We start from the raw sequence: 19,164 nt of genomic DNA, 5'->3' as shown, positions 1-19,164 counted from the left end.
AAATCCCCAACACTAAGGTTGACAACCAAAATGAGGGGGGAGGGAGAGAAGAAAGTGGGTCATAGAGGCAAAATGCATCTTCTTCACCCCTTCCCTCACCAGAAGGGAGGGAGTGATCAGGAATAAATAGAAGAGAAGGTCCTGCCTTTGTGGTTGCTAATGGATAAAAATAGTATAAGTCTCAGAGGATTCCATTCTGTTCCTTTCTCTTGAGGGAAGTGGAGAGAATGAATGAGCTAGCCTGGCCCTCCACAGTACCACAGACTGGTTACCTTTCTAACAAAGAATAGAAAAGGAAGGTTTAAAAAAAAGCACTTTAGCAAATCCAACCAACATTATCACCCTAGCCTGATAGTATATGTAAATCTCCCCCCTAGCTCTGCAGAAGGAGGAAGTACATTTCCTTACATCTTTTCCAGAGGTTTACATAGTATTAAGATTCAGGTTTTTGTTCTTTTCCCCTTATATTATTGTAGTCACTGTGGATGGGGCAGCTTTGTGACTCAATGGATAGAGGTGCTGGGCCCAGAGTAAGGAACACCTGACTTCAAATCTGGCCTCAGATGCTTACTAGCTATGTGACCCTGGGCCAGTCACTTAACCTCTGTTTGCATTAATCCACTGGAGAAGGAAATGGTAAACCAGTCCAGTATTTTCCCCATGGACAGTATGGTCCATAGGGTCACAAAAAGTAGGACATGAATGAACAAACTCAACAATGACAAAAATCACTTTGAATGTTATTTTCATGCTTTGGCTTAGTTTGCTCTGTATCAGTTTTATACATTTTCCCATATGTCTCTGAATTCTTCCTATTTGTCATTTCTTATGATTAATTCAATCAGAATTGACTTTTAAAACCATCATGGTAAACACTTGGGGTGGGGATGAGTTCACTTTTCTAATATGTCAGAGGCAACAAGGCATTTTGGTGGCTAGTAAGGGAATGGACTCGTTCCAGGATCAGAAAGAATTGTCATCCTCTCTGACTCAGGCATTAGGTGTGGGGCAGACTAAAACCAGGTGAGCTCAGCAGTGATTTTTCTCCCAGCATCCACTCAGCTGACCATTTCCATCTTTCTTTTCCAGGGGTAGATTTGGTGCCACTGTGTGTGACTTTCTTGCTCTGTTTTTGGGAAGTGCAATATGGCATCCTGGCTGGGATCCTGGTGTCTGGAATACTCCTACTTTACCATGTGGCTAGACCCCAGATTCAGGTAATGACCCTAACCAAGAATTAGGATGAATTTCCCTCCTAATCTTCTCTTCCTTTATCTCCCACTGCCCTAGACATTAATAAGATGGAGGTATTCCTGTAGGAGGCAATTAAAGTAAATGTTGGTGGTAAGGAAGGCAAGTACCAGTGAAGCAAATCTATGGACATGAAACCTTGCCCTCTTAGGTTTTTGTTACATCTGAATCTCTCTAAAATTATGCTAAAATGGATTATGACTGTTGTCCCTAAGGAAAATAGATGACTTTAAAAGGGATTGTTGATTATATTGATAACATTTGTTTTTAAAAAATAATGATAGCTAGAATATATGTGTGTATATATACATCTGTATATACACATATATTCTCTCTCTCTATATATATATATATACATACGTATGTATGTATACACATTCTGTAGCAGTTAAAATTAAGGTAGACTGAGGCACAACATTCCAAATGCAGTCAATTTATTAGTAAAGTATAAATTTGTCAATAAATAGAATCTCAGCTTCCCCAGCAAAGCTAAGACCCCAAATGAAGGTCTTTTATAGTTTTGAAGAATACAGAAAATAGGAAGGCTAGCATTGTTATACCAGAAGCGAGTGAGACACTCCACAGAGTATAAGTTTTAAATGGAGAATTTATTAGCCAGCGGCCATTGGGGCTCCAACCCAAATCAATGGTCACTTTTTGAAGTGAAAGGGTAGTTTATATAGGGAATACAGGATTCAGTGGTTAATTATCTCTTGAAATGTCATTTTGCAGACTTGGCACACCGTACCTTTTATGACCATGATAGAAGGAAACTCCTTAATAGATTGTAGATACAGCATATCAGACAGCTGACTAAGTGTCAACTGAATTACAACCCAGGATCTCTGTGTCCAATTTGCCATACATCCCCCAACATGACTCATGAGATAAGAGCTAGGAACAGTCACATAATTCAAAAGAATATCTGGGGCTGAGGCTTTCATCCTTCAAGGCCATAGGCAGACCGAGGGATGCTCCAGCTGGGTTTGTTGAAGCGAGATAGAGTCGTCTCTCAGTTAGACAAAGGAAGATCGTTAGGCTTTTCCTGGTAATTAGCTTACATTCCTTGGAAAAGTCTTAGGGGCTCAGGACACTCGCCAAATGGCAAGAACTGAGTCTGTTTTTTTCTTATGCAGACTTGGGTTTGCAGTTAGGGGCTAGGGGCAGGGTTTTTCTAGCAATAGCTGGCTACTCAAGTATCACAGCATCATAGATGGAAGAAACTATGACTGGATAGAAATTGGGGATGAGGGCTAGAAACAACCCCCTCCTTCCCTTCTGTGACTAAGAAATAGTTCATTGTTTGAGTTCAGCTGCATCGGCAAGGACAGAGACAGCAAACCAGACATCTTGAAGGATAGCTTGGTGGTACAAAGATACTAGACCAGACTCCCTGTAGTCCACCTGTATCCTTTAAGGGTAATAGATTTCCTCGACACAAGAATAGAACAGTGATTAATAGGAGAACTGGGTTTCTAAACTTAGCTCATTACAAGACAACTGAATTTCTAAACTAAGTTCATGAGTTCATAAACTAAGTTCGTAAGTTCTAAACTAAGAATCATGACTTAGGCAGTTACAGAACAAAATCAATTAACTACAAATAGAATTAATAAAAAAGACAGAATCAATCTGATTATTTCAATTCTATCCATATGTATTCATATATATGACTATATGTACATATATGCACATTTATGTGTGTATGTTATATATAATACTTGCATATAACATAAGTAATGTCATATATATTACAGATATTATGTATAATGTTTTATACACAAACATACATCTAAGGTTTGCAAAACACTATATAATGTTACCTCATTTAATCGTCACAACTGTATGAAGGGGTGCTATTCTCATTTTACAGTTGAGGAAACTTCGGGGTCACGTGATTCATAAGTGTCTAAGCTACTTCTTTTTTTAATCTAATTAATATCTTTTGGTTTTTTTTCTTTTTAATTTTTTTTGGAAGGTGGAATGGAGGGCAATTGGGGTTAAGTGACTTGCCCAAGGTCACACAGCTAGTAAGTGTGTCAAGTGTCTGAGGCCGGATTTGAACTCAGGTCCTCCTGACTCCAGGGCCGGTGCTCTACTCACTGCGCCACCTAGCTGCCCCAATATCTTTTGTTTTTACATTACTTTCATTTCCAACTATATCCCTTCCTACCCTTACATACCCAGAAGGCCATCCCTTCTGACCAAAAATAGAGAAAAGAAAAATTTAGCAAAATGAACACATCAGGCGAGTCTGACGGTATATGCATTACTCTATACCTGTAGTCCCCCACCTCCGCAAAGAAGAGAAAGAAGTGAATTTTCTCATCTCCTCCCCAGGTCCAAGCTTGGTCATTATAATTACAGCGTTCAGTTTCATCATTATCATTACTGTCATCGTAGTAGAGCAACTACTTATAAGAAAATATGCTCAGTTTGGTGCTTTCTTAACTCCTGGTGGTGGTGACAGCTCTTGGTACTGATGGACCCTACCAGCATAGTAGACAGGAGGAAATACAAATAAAAAGGGTTGGCCATGGATGAGAGAGAGAAGAAGGCTAATGTTAAGCCATGTTGCTCATCTATCTGCTTCTAGCTCAGAGTTTTCCAAACTAGTTTGTCCACAGGACACTTTAAGGCTTGAAATTTGTCACAAGGTGCCTAAAGAATGATCTTGGAGGCCTGGGATCATAGAACTCTTCTAGGATAAATAGGGGTTGAGGGAGATTTTGGAGCAAAATAGGAGAAATTAAGTTTACTTTCATATTGAGAAATTGTTGCACATAAATATTTTGGACCCATACACAATTTTATATTTCATATTTTTTTTCCATTTTAATAGTTTTTATTTTAAGTATATTTTAAAATTATATATGGAGATTTCATTATGTATTGTCGAAATACATTTATACATCGTTGATTCAGACCCAGATGAGCCATTACAGACTATGCTTCTAAAGCCAGTATTCCATCACTCTTTTATGGGCTTCTGAAATCTCAATTGTAAAATTAAGTGACTCTATTCCAAGTGTATAGTTGTAGACAAATATTGTGTACACTTGAAGATGGTTTTCTCCCAAAATTAACACAGCAAATCTAAACAGTGACATGCCTAATATAAGAGCTGTACTGAGAATAGGCTGGAAATTGGTCATTAACAGATTTAAAAATACAGTAAAACCAATGCAGTTTTCTCTCAAGGAAGCAATAATAAAACCTAGGAATAATCCTTTTGCAGACTTTGGTACTATTTCATTCCCTGCAAAAGCCCTGGTGCTTATCTATTTGCTTCTACCTCAGTATTTCCTTTTTACAAATCTAATTTGAAATTCTAATCAGTTCCGTATAAAAATCCCATGTATCAGTGCCATTCATTCATAATAATAGCTAATCATTTACGGTTTACAAAGTGTTTTTACAAATATTATCTCATCTGACCCTCACAATAGCTCTGAGAGCTCCCTTTTTACAGATAAAGAAACTGAGTCACAGAGACATGAATGACTTGCCCAGGGTCGCATAGCTAATAAGTATATGAAGTAGGATTTGAACACAGGTCATCCTGACTCCAAAGCTAGCACTCTATCCATTCTGTCACCTAGCTGCCATCTTTTTGTAACCAGTGATTTCATTCTTTTGAGAAGTGCCCTGTAGGGAAGCTGCCTTCACTCATGCAGGTAAATGACTCATCTGTACCATATAATGGAAGAGAGTTGTTTGGAGCATTGAAAGGTGAAGTGAACTTGCTCATGGTCACACGTGTCAAAGGCAGGGCTTTATTTAGTCCACTTCTTCCTGACCCTAAGGTTGTCCCACTGGGTCATATTGCTTTTCTCATGGGAACTCTCATGGTTCCAACTTAAATATTTTATTTCAAGGAGGAACAATTCTGGAAGCGTAAAAACATCTTTTGGAGGGGATAAATAGATATGTTAACTGTTTTTAAACAAACAGTTAAATTTTGGAAACACTTTTTTTGTATTTATCAACACTGGGATATGCTTTTAAAAGTGCCCACAAAACAAAAAAGAAACTACTTCTTTTGCTCTTAAATTCATTATTTTCATTTCTTAGGCTACTCGGTTACATGAACTCCCTTTTTGTTTGTTAAATGTAACAACAGATTTTTTTTTCAATGTTTCATTTCCATAGTAACAAGACAGGATGTCCTAAAAGTCAGTACAGTTTTAAGCCCTGGAAATGAAAATATTGAAAAAGTCCTAGTGTTAAATGTAGCAGGCATAAATTTTCATAAGCTTACAACCGCAATAAGACTTTTGGGACACCTTGTGTTTTTTGTCCCAGACTTTCCCTGTCATTACCATGAACAAGTACACCAGGCCAACAGCTCTCAAGAGACACTGCTTTGTTGTAATGCAATATGAGACAGTAATGGAGAGTCACCTCATGGCCAAAGAAATTCCCTCTTTGTGCCACAGGAGAGAATAGTTGTAATCCATGAGCAACACACCAAATTGTTTACACTATTTCCAAATTTCTGCTTAATAGAGATGCCCAAAGCATTATTCCTAAAACTTCTCATTTTAGTCACTGGAGAAAAAACTCCCCAAACCCATCTCCCCAGTTAAAGCCCCCAAACAATAACCAACTAGTTTCTACTATCTCATTTTCCTCACCCTTTAAAAAAAATGAAGTGGTTAAAGCGGAAACAGATGAGAAGCCTTTGTTTTAAACTCAGACACTATGGATTTCCTGAAGTTGCATAGCTCCTTCTCCAAAATTCCCATTTATAAGCTTTTATCCTCACACTCTGATCCACATCCATACATGCACATGCTCGCTCAAGTGAGATACTTTTTGTTTGTTTATAAATTATGAGGAAACTTATAAATTAATTGTATACAGATTAATCAGATGTTTGTATAATAATCCCTCTGGGATTCTCTTCCCAACTTGTGCTTGAATTCATGAGTTGAGTCTCTGGAGTGTAGCTGCTACTTCTGCTATGAGGGAGAGAAATACCCCATGTGTGGGTGACTACTTCTACCATGTAAGTCATGAGTCCTCAACAGTTCCTTACCATTACCAGTAAGCCAGTAGACCCAACTAGTGCTTAGCAAAAGCATTCACTGAGAAAGCAAAATAAACTCAACAGCTGTAAAAAATTCTCCTCCCCAGTTAAACCCTGGCAAATGCTCCCAATAATACACACAAAGTCCATGGAAAGAGTGGTCACAAACTTAGAATATAGTGGTAGTGAGGAACACATGTAGGGAACATGTGGCCAAGGCTACTCACTTCTTCTACTGCATAGCCCAAAATTCATCTCTGTCTGGATGCAGTTCTCTCTGTAGCCCAACTCTCAGTTGCCAGGGCTAGCTCTGTCTTGAATCCATAGCCAGTTCCTTTCACTGATACCAAAGTCCCAATCCTAGAAGCTTCTGTTTTAACAATCTGGCTAGCAACTTCTGTGGGGGCGTAAGATCCACCCACAGCCAGCACCCAGGAGGCTGCTGGCACGCTGGGAAAGCACAGGTTCTTTTTATCTACTTAAACAAGGAAAGCACGGTGAAGGGGTTGACAAGCTTACTTTAATCCAGCATACAGACTACATTCAGTTAGTTCAGGGGAGCATACAGACAGCATTCAGTTAGTTCAGGGGAAAAAACAGCCAGCACCCCCAACTTCAGAACAAAATACAAACAAATTACAAATATCAACAGATAGACCCAATATAATTCATAGAAACCAACATCTAGGTTCAGCCCGAAAGCTCAGAACAAGGGCTGGCCCAGAGTCACACTCGCCACCGCTGCGGCTCCAACCGAAAAGGGATCTTCAAGCTGTCTTCTCCCCTTATAGAGTTTTTGACATCATCAAGCACTGCCTGAATGACCAGAGCCAATTGGTTCTTGAGTTGGCCCCTCCCCCTAGGACCTTGGGAGGTTCGCATCCATGTAGACTAGGTTAATACCCAATAGGGCATGGCTCTGGAGTTAACACCTCCCCTTAGCCAGCCCCATGAATCGTCACAAAGAGGCAGACCTAAACCCACGTGGTGTAAAAGCCTCTGCTGTCCCAGACATGTAAACTAGGCCCTCCCGGAGTTAGCCCTAGCAGGGGCCCAGCACCCAACAAGGCTCAATGAGATACACTGAGTCACTCAAAGAAAACAAAGGCCATTTTGCCTACCGACACAGCTTCTTTGAATGACTACCTCTCCGTAGCTGTGTATATCTAGAGCAGCTATTCTTAATACGTTGGAAGTATAGTGAAATCTATGTACCCCTCAGAATAATGTTTTGAAATGTATAAAACAAAATATATAGGATTCTAAAGGACACCGATTATACTGAAATATAGTTATTAAAATAAATGCACAGACTCCAGAATAAGAACCACTGTCTTAAGAGAGTTGCTCACCTGAGTTGGTCAGAGGCAGGACTTGAACATTTCTGACCTAGAAAACTGTCCTGCTGTTTACTAGACCACACTGGCTCTCGTCCTTATTATACAAGTGAGAAAACTGAGGCAGAGTGAGAAGTTACTTGGCTATGCTCCCACTTAAGTAAGTCACAATTCAGTATCGGAACTAAAGAATCTTTGACTATTTGTTAGAGCTGGACCCAGCACCCTTTTCTTTTCTCTTTTTTTCCCCAATTACATGTAAAAACAACTTTTAACATTGTTTTTAAAAATGTTGAGTTCCAAATTCTCTCCCTCCCTCCAAGGAATTTGATGTAAGTTGTGTGTGTTCAATCATGTCAAACATATTTCCATAATAGTCAAGTTGTGAAGGAAAACACAGAATCTCCCCTCCCCCCAAAAAATGAGGACACAAAGAGTAAAAAATAGTGTGTTTCAATGTGCTTTCACACTCCAACAGTTCTTTCTCTGGAGGCAGATAGCATGTTTCATCATGGAAATTCTTGGTGGAAATTCATTTGATCATGGAATTTCATCTTTTGGAATTGTCTCGAATCATTGTCTTCATCAGAGTAGCTAGGTTTTTCACAAATAATCGTCCTTTCAATATTGCTGTTACTGTGTACAATGTTCTTCTGGCTCTGCTCACTTCACTTTGCATCAGTTCTTAGAAGTCTTCCCAGGTTTTTTGAAACCATCCTGCTTGTCATTTCTTACAGCACAGTAATATTCCATCACAATCATATACCACAACTTGTTCAGCCCATTCCCCAACCAATGCACATCCCCTCAATTTCCAGTTTTTTGCCACCACTACTATAAATATTTGTGTACATATAGGTCCTTTTCCTTTTCCATTTTTTTAAACCTAGTCCAGCACCCTTTTCCAAAAACAACTATGTGTCTGAAGCAGAGATTAAGAAGCCCATATCTACTCCACTAATCTTTACAGAAGCAAAACTGTATAGATGGTCAGCTGGTTTGAATTTTCCCACTTAAATTATCTAGAACCATTTCCTCCACCCTCCTCTCAAATACCCATCCAGTAAGTGGAAAACAGATATAAAGATTATTAGATAAATATTGGATTTTTAAAATTTGTAGCTTTATAGTACTGCCAGGCTATGCTTTGACTGTCTCAAAAAGGAGCTATCTTTTGATAAGATACTAGCCTCTTTTTAGTGACTTACCCAGGACCAGACATTTCCAGAGATCAGGTGGAATTTGCATTTTCTAGTTGGGGAGGAAATAGCAGATATCTGAATCCCTGGATGCTCAAGGGTTTGAAAAGATTGTTTCATCCAACCGCTTAATGAACATGGATGAATGAACAAGCCTTGGTCCGGGAGGCCCTGAAGAATGTGGTGTTTACTTTGAGAGAGTCTGTAGAAGAGAGAACAGCGACTGAGCTTTGGATATTGGTCTCTGTTAGGAGAAAGGAGGAGGAAATAGGTCTCCAGGTAAAGAAAATACAGAAAGGGTAAACAGAGAGTGAGGTTCCTATCACTTCCTGGATCAAATATAAAAGCCTCTGTTTGGTGTTCAATGCTCTTCATAAAAAAAAGAAAAGTAAAGCTTCATAACCTTCTGCTCTTCCAGTTTTCTGACATTTTGATCCCTCCCACATCCTCTTCAGTCCAGTGACACTGGCCACCTTGCTATTCCTTGAACTAGACAGTAGGTCTCGCATCTAGAAAAAAAGGTCTGCATTTTTATTGGTTGTCTTCCATGCCTGAAATTCTATCCCTCCTTGTTCCTGATACCCTCTTAATGCTAGTGTCTTCCCTCTGAGGTTATCTCCAACTTATCTTGTATTTATCTGATTTGTACAGTTGTGTACAAATCCCCTTCCGCCATTAGATTGTAAGCTCCTTGAGGGGAAGGATTGTTTTTGCTTTTCTTAGTATCAGTATTGGTATTATCACTGACACATAGTAGACACATTATAAATATTTGTTAATTTAACTTGACTCCCTGAAAAACATGATTAAAAAAAGAAAACCTGGACATTATATTCAAGAAATCATAAATGAGAACTTCTCAGATCCATTCGAACTAGAGGGCAAAGTGAAGATAGAAAGAATCAACCAATAACCTCCTGAAAGAAACTGCAAAAGGAAAAGTTCCAGGAATGTTATAAATGAAATCCAGATCCCCCATATCCAATTAAAAATACAACAAGCATCCAGAAATAATTCAGATACTAAGAAGCTATGGTTAGGATCACTTAAGACCTGGCAACTTATATTATAAAGAAAAGATTTTGGAATGCATTATTCTAAGAGAAAAAAGGTAGACTTAAAACTAAGAATAATTTACCCCGCAAACGTGAGTATAATCCTGCAGAGAAAAAAAGAAATTGATCTTTGATGGATCAGGACTTTTTAAAAATAATATTTTATTTTTCACCCAATTTCATGTTAAAATAATTTTTAGCATTTGTTTTTTTTTTTAGATTATGAATTCTAAATTCTGTCCCTCCTTCCCTTCCTTCCCTCCCCTCTCCCTGAGATGGTAAGCAATCTAATATATGTTATACATGTGTAATCATTTAAAACATTTCCATATTAGTCATTTTGTACAAGAAGACTGAAACAGAAAGGAAGGAAGGAAAGAAGGAAAGAAGGGAAGGAGGAAGAGAGGGAGGAAAGAAGAAAGAAGAATAGTATGCTTCAGTCTATATTCAGACAATATCAGGTCTTTCTCTGAAGATGCATAGAATTTTTCCTCAGGAGTCCTTTGGAATTGTCTTGGATCATTGTATTGCTGAGAATAGCTAAGTCATTTACAACTCTTCATCATACAATGTTGCTGTTACTGTGTATAATGTTCTCCTGGTTCTGTTCACTTCATTTTGCATCAGTTCATGTAAGTCCAAGGTTTTTTCTGAAATCATCCTACTTGTCATTTCTTATAGCATAATAATGGAATAGAGGACTATAAGCATTTCTGGTGAAAAGACTAGAGGTATAAGCGCTAAATTCTAATAGAGGGAAAAGAAACAGTTGTCCTTTCAGAACGTTTATGTTTTCAAAGGGTATTGAGGGAATTAAATAAGAAAAACAGACCTGTGGTTGGGCTGATTCTGTTTTGTGGTTTTGAAAAAGATAACGAGAAGGGAACATAAAAGGAGTACTACATCCATGTAGAAAAGAGGAAGAAAGGAGTAGAACTTGCTCTTTTGCATGATGGGAATTCATGAGAGGAATATACAAACATGGAGGATGATGTGGGGAGATTGGGTATCATGAAATTTGTATCTGAAACATACAAAAGAAGAGATCAACACAAACGTATGTGCAGACACACAATTCACACATAATTTCTTTTCATGTTTGTCCATAGTTGTCAAGTTCAAAATAACAGCAAAATTTTCCTTTTTTTTTTTTCAAAGGAAGCACTAGGTTTAAAATCCAAAGGTTCAAATTCTAATTTTGCCATTTACTGCCTATGCGATTGGACTTCAAATGGTCAGTCATTTTTCATTCATGTCTGACTCTTTGTGACCCCATTTGGGGTTTTCTTGGCAAAGATACAGGAGTGGTTTTCCATTTCCTTCTCCAGCTCATTTTACAGATGAGGAAACTGAGGCAAACAGGGTTAAGTGACTTGTACATTGTCACACAGCTAATAAATATCTGAAGCCAGATTTAACCTCTTGAAGATGAGTCTTCCTGACTCCAGACCCAGCACTCTGTCCACTGGGCCGCCTAGCTGCTCTTTGTGACTGGACTAGTGGTCACTTAACTTCACTGGGCTCATTTTCTCTGTCTATAAAATGGGAATGATAATAATAGCACCTACCTCCTAGAGTTGTGAGGTTCAAATGAGATAATAATTATAAGGAGACTGTCACCATGCCTGTCATAAAGTAAATGTTAGCTAAATTCTACCTATGTGACTGGACTAGTGGTCACTTAACCTCATTGGACCTCAGTGTCTTCATCTGTAAAATGGAGGAGCTGGATTAGATGACTTTGATCTCTAAGGTTCTGTCTAGCTCCAGCATCCTATGGCTGGCAGACAGTATGGTATAGTGGTAGAGTTGAATTTGAAGTGGGGAAAACTTGAGTTGAAATCCTGCTTTGGCTACTTACTAATATCTCATGGGGTTGTGGTGAGACTCAAATAAGATGTTATAGGTAAAGAATTTTGCAGAACTGAAAGTGCTTGATGCACACATATACACACACATACACACATGTGCACATACACATACACAATGCGTACTGTTATATACACACACATATATGCACATATAAAATATATATACAAACAAAATATACACACATGTACTATATATTATATATACTATAAACACATACTATATTATATATACTATATACACATATACTATACACATACAATATATATTTATACACGCACACACTGTTGTTATTATGGTTCTGCGATGGGGTGAGCATATCTGATGTGCTCGTCAGAACCCAAGGCAAGACCAGACTCTTATCTTTCGCCATCCCCTCATGCCTTGATCGCTCTTCTCCCTGTCCACCATCAGGTATCCCAAGGCCCCGTGCTTATCCTGCGGCCCAATAGTGGCCTTCACTTTCCAGCAGTTGAAGCTCTTCGGGAGACTGTATATAGTCAGGCTCTCTCAGGTAAGACTCTAGAGACTGTGGGTTGGCATGAGGAGTGGAAACAGTTCCCTCCATTCCTGTTGCTTTCTTCCCTCTATACCCTTGCTGCCTTCTAGAAAGATATAAGCTAGAACCCTGAGAATCTAGCTAACTAATTCTCTTCAAGAAAGTTCATTTGGGTCTGTGATGTAGAAATTTCTCCTGTATGCCAAAGTATACGTACTTACCTTACCTCTATGTATACCTTTCTACTGCAAAGGCTCTGCTAGTGGTTCCCAAGTGATTTCATTCCATTTTCTCCCACTTTCTAGATGTTCGCCAACTATCTCTTTAATGATCCTTTCTAGAACCTTCCCAAGAACTGAAGCCAAGCTTACTAGCCTCTAGTTTGCAAACACCATTCTCTTCCCTATTTAAAAATTGGAATATTTGCCCCTGTCTAATCTGTCACACGTCTTCCATTTTTTGTGATCTTTCAAATATCACTACTCAATATACACATCTACCAGTTCTTTCAGTACTGGTGGAGTTAGTTCATCAGGGCCAGATGACTTGAATTCCTCAAAAGCAGCAGCCAGGTGCTACTTAGCACCTTAGGGAGGGATTGGTTCGGGATTCCTGAGGCTTAGAAAAAGTTTGTTGAATGAATGAATGAACAAATGAATAAAATGCTGACCAAAACTCTTTCTTGATTGTTCCTCCAGCATCACCCCCATGCTGTACCATCTTGGACTGTACCCATGTCAGCAACATTGATTATACAGTGGTGACAGGACTTGGGGAATTGCTAGAAGAGTTTCGAAATCACGGGGCCTCCTTGGTTTTTGCCAAGTTGCAGGTATGTTTTTCTTGGGGATTAGGACTATGTGTACAACATAATAAGTAGTTAGCAATCTTAAACAAAATTCATGATAAACTGAATGACTACTGATGAAACAAGCAATGATATATTAATAGTTATTAAATATTTTAATTAACATTCATGGAATAAGGAGGATAATTTTACATAAAACTCCGGACATTGAACAAGATTTGATGTTCGGTAGTGTCCAACTCTCTGTGACCCCATTTGGGTTTTTCTTGGTAAAGATACCAAAGTGGTTTGTCATTTCCTTCTCTGGCTCATTTTACAGATGAGGAAACTGAGGTAGCCAGGGTTAAGTGACTTGCCCAGGGTCACATAACTGGTTTAGTGTCTGAGGCTGGATTTGAACTCATGAAGATGATGAGATCTCTAACTACAAGCCCAATGCTGTATCCACTGTGCCACCTAGCTGCTTTTGAACAAGGGAGAAATGAATGAGTTGAAGAACTCTAATGGAAAGAGTCAGAAGACGTGGGCTTAGATTCTAGCTCTGCTACTTATTATCTGTGTGACCTTGGGCAACTCACTTAACTTCTCATTGGTAAAAATGAGGGGGAGGAGACACAAGAGATTGCACTAAGTAACCACTAAGATATTTTCTAGCTCTAGGTCCTAATCTGTGAACAACAAATTATTAACAAAATACATGTGCTCCACATCTCCTTCCAGTTCTGTCTGACATTCATTACCTCTGACTTTCTTTCCTTTCCCTTCCCTTTCAGTGTAGTCAGCGTGAATGGACTTTAGGTTCTGCGGATCTCACTTTTCATTCCTTCATATGGACCTTTCTGTATTTCCCTGAGTACTTCAAAGTTAACCTTTTTATATTACCCTAATATTTAATTACATTAATATTAATAATAATAAGTTTACTTTTTCAGCCATGCTCCAACTTGGGTCTTAAAAGTTACTTATAATTTTTTTTAGAGGCAACTAGGTGGGTAAGCGTTCTGGACTTAGGAAGACCTGAGTTCAAATCCTGTCTCTTTAGTGCCTGTATGATTTTGGCCAAGTTTGCCTCAATTTCCTTATATTTAAAATGGGGAAAATAATAACTCCTCTTTCTCAGGGCTGTTGGGAGGATAAAATGACATGAGATAAGTGCTTTGCAAAATTAAAATGCTTATTTTGTTGTATTACAAATACAGCACCTATAAATAAGATTAATTATAGGATCATAGAAGTAGAATTGAAAGATTGCTTAGATGTCACATAGCTCATTTCTTCATTTTTCAGATAAAGAAACAATGTTTTGTACTGGTACAATTCAACAGACCTTTATTTAGCACCTGTTACAAGGAAGGTACTGGAATAAAAAGACAAAACTGAAACGGTCCATGCTTTCAACTCCAGTGGCTCCCTATTACCTCTAGGATCAAATAGAAAATCCTCATTTGGAGTTCAAAGCCCTCCATAATCTTCCCTGACTTTGCAGTCTTCTTATAGCTTACTCCCCCTCCACATACTCCACAATGCAGTCAGACACTGTGCTCTGTGTTCTTCCTCACACAGGGCACTCCATTCTCTGACTCTGGACATTTTTGTTGGCTGTTCCCCAATAACCAGAACTCTCTCTTTCCTCATCTCTGCCTCCTAAATTCTTTCTTCACTTTCTTTCCTTCAAAATCTCACATTCTGCAAGAAGTTTTTCTCGATCCTCCTTAACCCTCAGACACTATCCTCAATTTATCATGTTTATATCTTGTTTGTGCATAGTTGTTTGCGTGTTGTCTCCCCCATTAGCTTGTAAGCTCCTTGAGGGTAGGGATTATCTTTTGCCTTCCTTTATAGCCCCAGTACCTGGGACAGTACCTGGCACATAGTAGGGCTTTAATAAATGCTTGTTTCTTGCTTGCTTTTTTCTGTTGTGGGTAGGGAGGATACCACACGTACATGGGTAAGTAAGTAGGAATTTTAGGAGGAAACGAGTACTAAGAACTTGGAGGGTTGATGGTCAGAAAAGGCTCCATTAGGAGGTAAACCTTGACAAAGGCTAGAGATTCTGAGAGGCAGACATGAAGAAGGAATTGTCTGTGTAGGGATAACAATTGAAATCGAGGGAGCTAAGGAGATCTCCAAGAGTGTGTATAGCGAGAGACAGAACTATAGAAGACACCTGTAGTTAAGGGGTAGGGACACGGTTAATAATCCAGCAAAGGAGAATAAGAATCACAGGAGGATAAAACTTGAAAGTTGGAAGGAAATTCAGTGGCCACCTAGTCCAACCACTGCCCAAAAAGAGTTCCACAATAAAATATCCAACGAGTGGTCATCTAGCCTCTGCTTGAAGACCTCCAAAGATTATGACCCTTCTGCCCTCAAGGCCACCCATTCCACTTTGGGACAACTCTCATTGTTAGCAACTTTTCCTTGACAAGAAGCTGAAATTGTCCTCTTTTCAGCTTCCATCCGTTGTTCCTGCTTCTGCTCTCTGGGACCAAACAAATCAAGTCTAATGTCCCCTCCATATGGCACCTATCTTGACTCCCAAGGACCCACAGAGAGAGAGTCTAGCTCTTTTAGAGCCCAGGAGCAGTGCTCTATCTATTGGGCCACCTCCCACCTAAGCATAGCCCTGGGAAATAAGACTCTTTGACTTTCTTCCTAACTGTGCCACTGATTTAATGGGAAGATTTGGGTACAGTCCTTTTCCTCTCTGTGCCTCTGTCTCTCTAGCTATAAAACGGGAATGATTGAGTCCTACTCAGCTTTACTCAAGATGTTCAGAGGCTGAAGAAAATGAACTTGCAGAGCACATTAAATTAGTTTGCAAAAGGTGGAAGTAAAATGGATAGATGTTAATTGTTCACATGATTTGATTTGGAGATTTCAATTTCTCTTAGCAGTCAGAGGCCTTTGGGACATTTCCAACAAATAATTATGTAACTGTTCTTAGAAGCAGTTACACTTATTGATAATGACATCTTTGTAGAGGATTCGTCTTTGTGGATTTCAGCAACTTTATTAACTTTTAAAATATTCACTTTCCAGCTTCATAATAAAGCAGGAAAAGAACTAACATTAGTCAAGTGACTTATCAAGGTCACTCTAAAGTTTTCATAATCGATATTTATATAGTGATTTTACATACATGACCTTGTTTGATCTTCACCATAACCCTCTTAGATTGGAATGATAGGTATTATTATCCCCATTTGATTACCTGCCATAATAGTAATTAAGGTGGGACTTTTTGCTATTCTTCTCTTAAGTGCCTTTAATGATTCTGGCCTTTGTTTGAATGGGGCAGATAAAGTGGGATCTTTTTGTCTTGGAGTATGTCTCAGCACTGAGACAATTGGGAGTCATTGATTTGTATGTGATGTGATACTGGGGATGGGGAACTTTCCCACACCCAGCCTAGGTGAGGTCAGAGCCCTCAGGGCTCTGAACAGGATATAATTGAGGACAACTTGGCTTTGACTTTGGGGGCACACTCATGGAAGGAGTGTTGAGACTCTGAGCAAGCTGCAACTGCCCCCCAGCTTTGCAACCCAGATATTGGTGTTTCTCTGGTAACTATGAATTGTGATTTGAATCAGACAAGGTCTGTCTGTTGATGTTTGTAATTTCTGTTTGCATTTGCCTTGAAGTTCAGGGGGCTGATCTTTTCCCCCTGAGCTAAGTGAATGATATATGTATATTTGATTAAGCTGGGATTGTTAACCCCTTAAAGTTACTTTCCTTAGTAAAGCAGATCAAAGAACCTGTGTTGGCAGCTTTCTGTGTGCTGGTTGTTGTCAGGTCTTATACCCCTATAGAGCTGCTAGCAGATTGTCACTACACCTGAGGAAACTGAAGTACTTTCCCATGGTCACATAGCTAGGGAATGTCAGACATAATTTTAATCCAAGTCTTCCTGAACTTCCATCCTTCCCAATGCAGTACTTTTTCCATGATACCTCACTGTCTTTTAGAAGTAAGAGTTAAATTCAACTCTCTGCTCTACTTTATGGATGAAAGAATTAACTACATTTCTTAACTACTGGCCTTCATCCCTTCCTTAGGCTCCGGTTCTTTCTGACCTTCTATCTGCTGACCTGAAGGGATTCCAACATTTCTCCACCCTTGAAGAAGCAGGTTGGTGTGATTCAGCCCAACACAAGATCAACGTACTGGCTTTCTCCTCTATTTTCAATGCGGGCAGAATTAATTAAAATGGGTGTAGACTACATTGGGTCAGATTGAAATTAGACAATAAAATGGATTATAGAGTAGCAGAATAAATTGCCATGGAAAGGCTTAGAATTGCCTGCTCCAAGGTTTTTTAATGTAAGATGTATACATGCCTTTGTAAGATGTGTAAATCCACGTGGGATGTCTAAATGTATAAACAAGTAGTTTGAGAGGAGGCATTGATAGCTATCTCTACAATCTTGTCTTCTGCTCTCCAAGAGAGACTGTGATTCCAGGCCATGAATCTGACTGTTCAGTTTCCCTTGGAGAGAAGAATAGTAGACTAGAACTATATCCACATGGACTCCCCTAAATGTTGATGATCTAGGGGCAAAATTGGTTCAGAACAAATCCACTGGAGTCCCTGGTTGCTATTCCTTAAATACGTGGGAAGGGTAGCCCTTACCTTACACTCAGCGGTTCAGCTTCTCTCACCAATTGCTGGTCATGGAGGTCTAGTGGCTTTTGTTCTGAACCAATCGTGCCCCTAGATCTTGGAGGCCCTTCAGTGCAAAGGAATTTGAACTTTCAAAATCCCTTTCAGCATAAGGACCCCAAGAGAGCCATCTTATCTAATTCTGTATCTTGACCTTCTTCTATTCTCCCCAAATTCCTGTAATCTATTGTCTTCCTTTCAGAGAAATACCTGAGTGAAGAGTGAATTTTCTAGCCCTATAATGTCAATGAAGACTCCACCAGAACCCAGGATTGTCCCACTCATGCCAACCAATTGGGCCTTATTCTAAAGCAAGAGATGGTGAAAAGGCCTCTCCATAGCATATGCCATTGATCTTTGTGGACTTCTCTTGTCATACATCTTTTGGACTGATGTACCCAAGGAAAACCCCAGTAGGTGGCACTACGGAGAAATGATGGAAGAAAAACCTATTCATCTTAAAATGGACTCAGACCTTTAGGGAGCAATGGTTGGAGCATCTGGTTAGGATGAGTGATAATTTCTAGCATTCTCAGGAAATTCCTCTTCTAATTGAAAAGGGTTCCTGTTCCTCCTCTCACCTCCTTGTCCCAGTCCTTCTACCACTTGTCCATATTTAGACTTGCCTACTCCAACCAGTGAGAGAGTTTCCTATCAAATTTCAAGCAATACAAGGGCCTTCCCTTGAGCTTTGCCCTAGGGTTGAGTTGTGTAGATACAAAGAGACCCCTTAACCTGGGCTTTGGTTGGGTTTTGGACTTTGGAAGCTCTATAGAGAAGGGAGAGGGCATGTCAATGTAGGCAGGAGGAGACTCTGTCACAGATGATTCCCTGGGTGTATTATTGTAGCATCAGAGGGAGGATGATAACTCTCCCTGAATTTTCCTGGTCGTTGGATAATAAAATCAGAACTAGAAAGGACCAAAGCAAACAACTGGTCTGGCCCTCTTACTTTACAGGTGAGGAAAGTGAAGACCAGAAAAGTTAAGGAGTGACCCACCCATGTGACCTTGCATAGTAAATATCAGAGCTAGGATTAGAACCCAGCTCATGGCACAATGGATAGAACACCAGGCCCCAAATCAGAAAGACTCATCTTCCTGAGTTCAAATCTGGCCTGTGTGACTCTGGGCAAGTCACTTAACCCTGTCTGCATGAGTTTCCTCATCTGTAAGATGAGCTGGAGAAGGAAGTGGCAAACCACTGCAGTATCTCTGCCAAGAAAATACCGAATGGGGTCATGGAGAGTCAGACATGACTGAAACAGCTAAACAACAGCAACAGTGACAAGCTCTTACTCAAAATCCAGCGCTGCTATCTGGGCAAGTCACTTAACCCTGTCTGCATGAGTTTCCTCATCTGTAAGATGAGCTGGAGAAGGAAGTGGCAAACCACTGCAGTATCTCTGCCAAGAAAATACCGAATGGGGTCATGGAGAGTCAGACATGACT

General features: G+C 39.5%; 1 protein-coding gene across 1 annotated transcript in view; it reads left to right on the top strand.

The window, feature by feature from the left end:
- The window catches only part of SLC26A11 (solute carrier family 26 member 11), a 56,564-nt gene extending 37,788 nt beyond the window's left edge, over positions 1 to 18,776 (top strand). The window contains exons 14-18 of the mRNA XM_036754707.1: positions 1,090 to 1,217; positions 12,158 to 12,257; positions 12,941 to 13,074; positions 17,109 to 17,181; positions 17,916 to 18,776. Coding sequence (XP_036610602.1) covers positions 1,090 to 1,217; positions 12,158 to 12,257; positions 12,941 to 13,074; positions 17,109 to 17,181; positions 17,916 to 17,938 — 458 coding nt within the window. The 3' untranslated portion in view covers positions 17,939 to 18,776. The remainder of the gene's footprint in view (positions 1 to 1,089; positions 1,218 to 12,157; positions 12,258 to 12,940; positions 13,075 to 17,108; positions 17,182 to 17,915) is intronic.
- The last annotated feature ends 388 nt before the right edge of the window (positions 18,777 to 19,164 follow it).

Source organism: Trichosurus vulpecula, chromosome 4 (genome assembly GCF_011100635.1).
Source record: "Trichosurus vulpecula isolate mTriVul1 chromosome 4, mTriVul1.pri, whole genome shotgun sequence".
In the NCBI taxonomy this organism is placed as follows: Eukaryota; Metazoa; Chordata; class Mammalia; order Diprotodontia; family Phalangeridae; genus Trichosurus; species Trichosurus vulpecula.
This window is presented reverse-complemented; position numbering and strand designations above follow the sequence as displayed.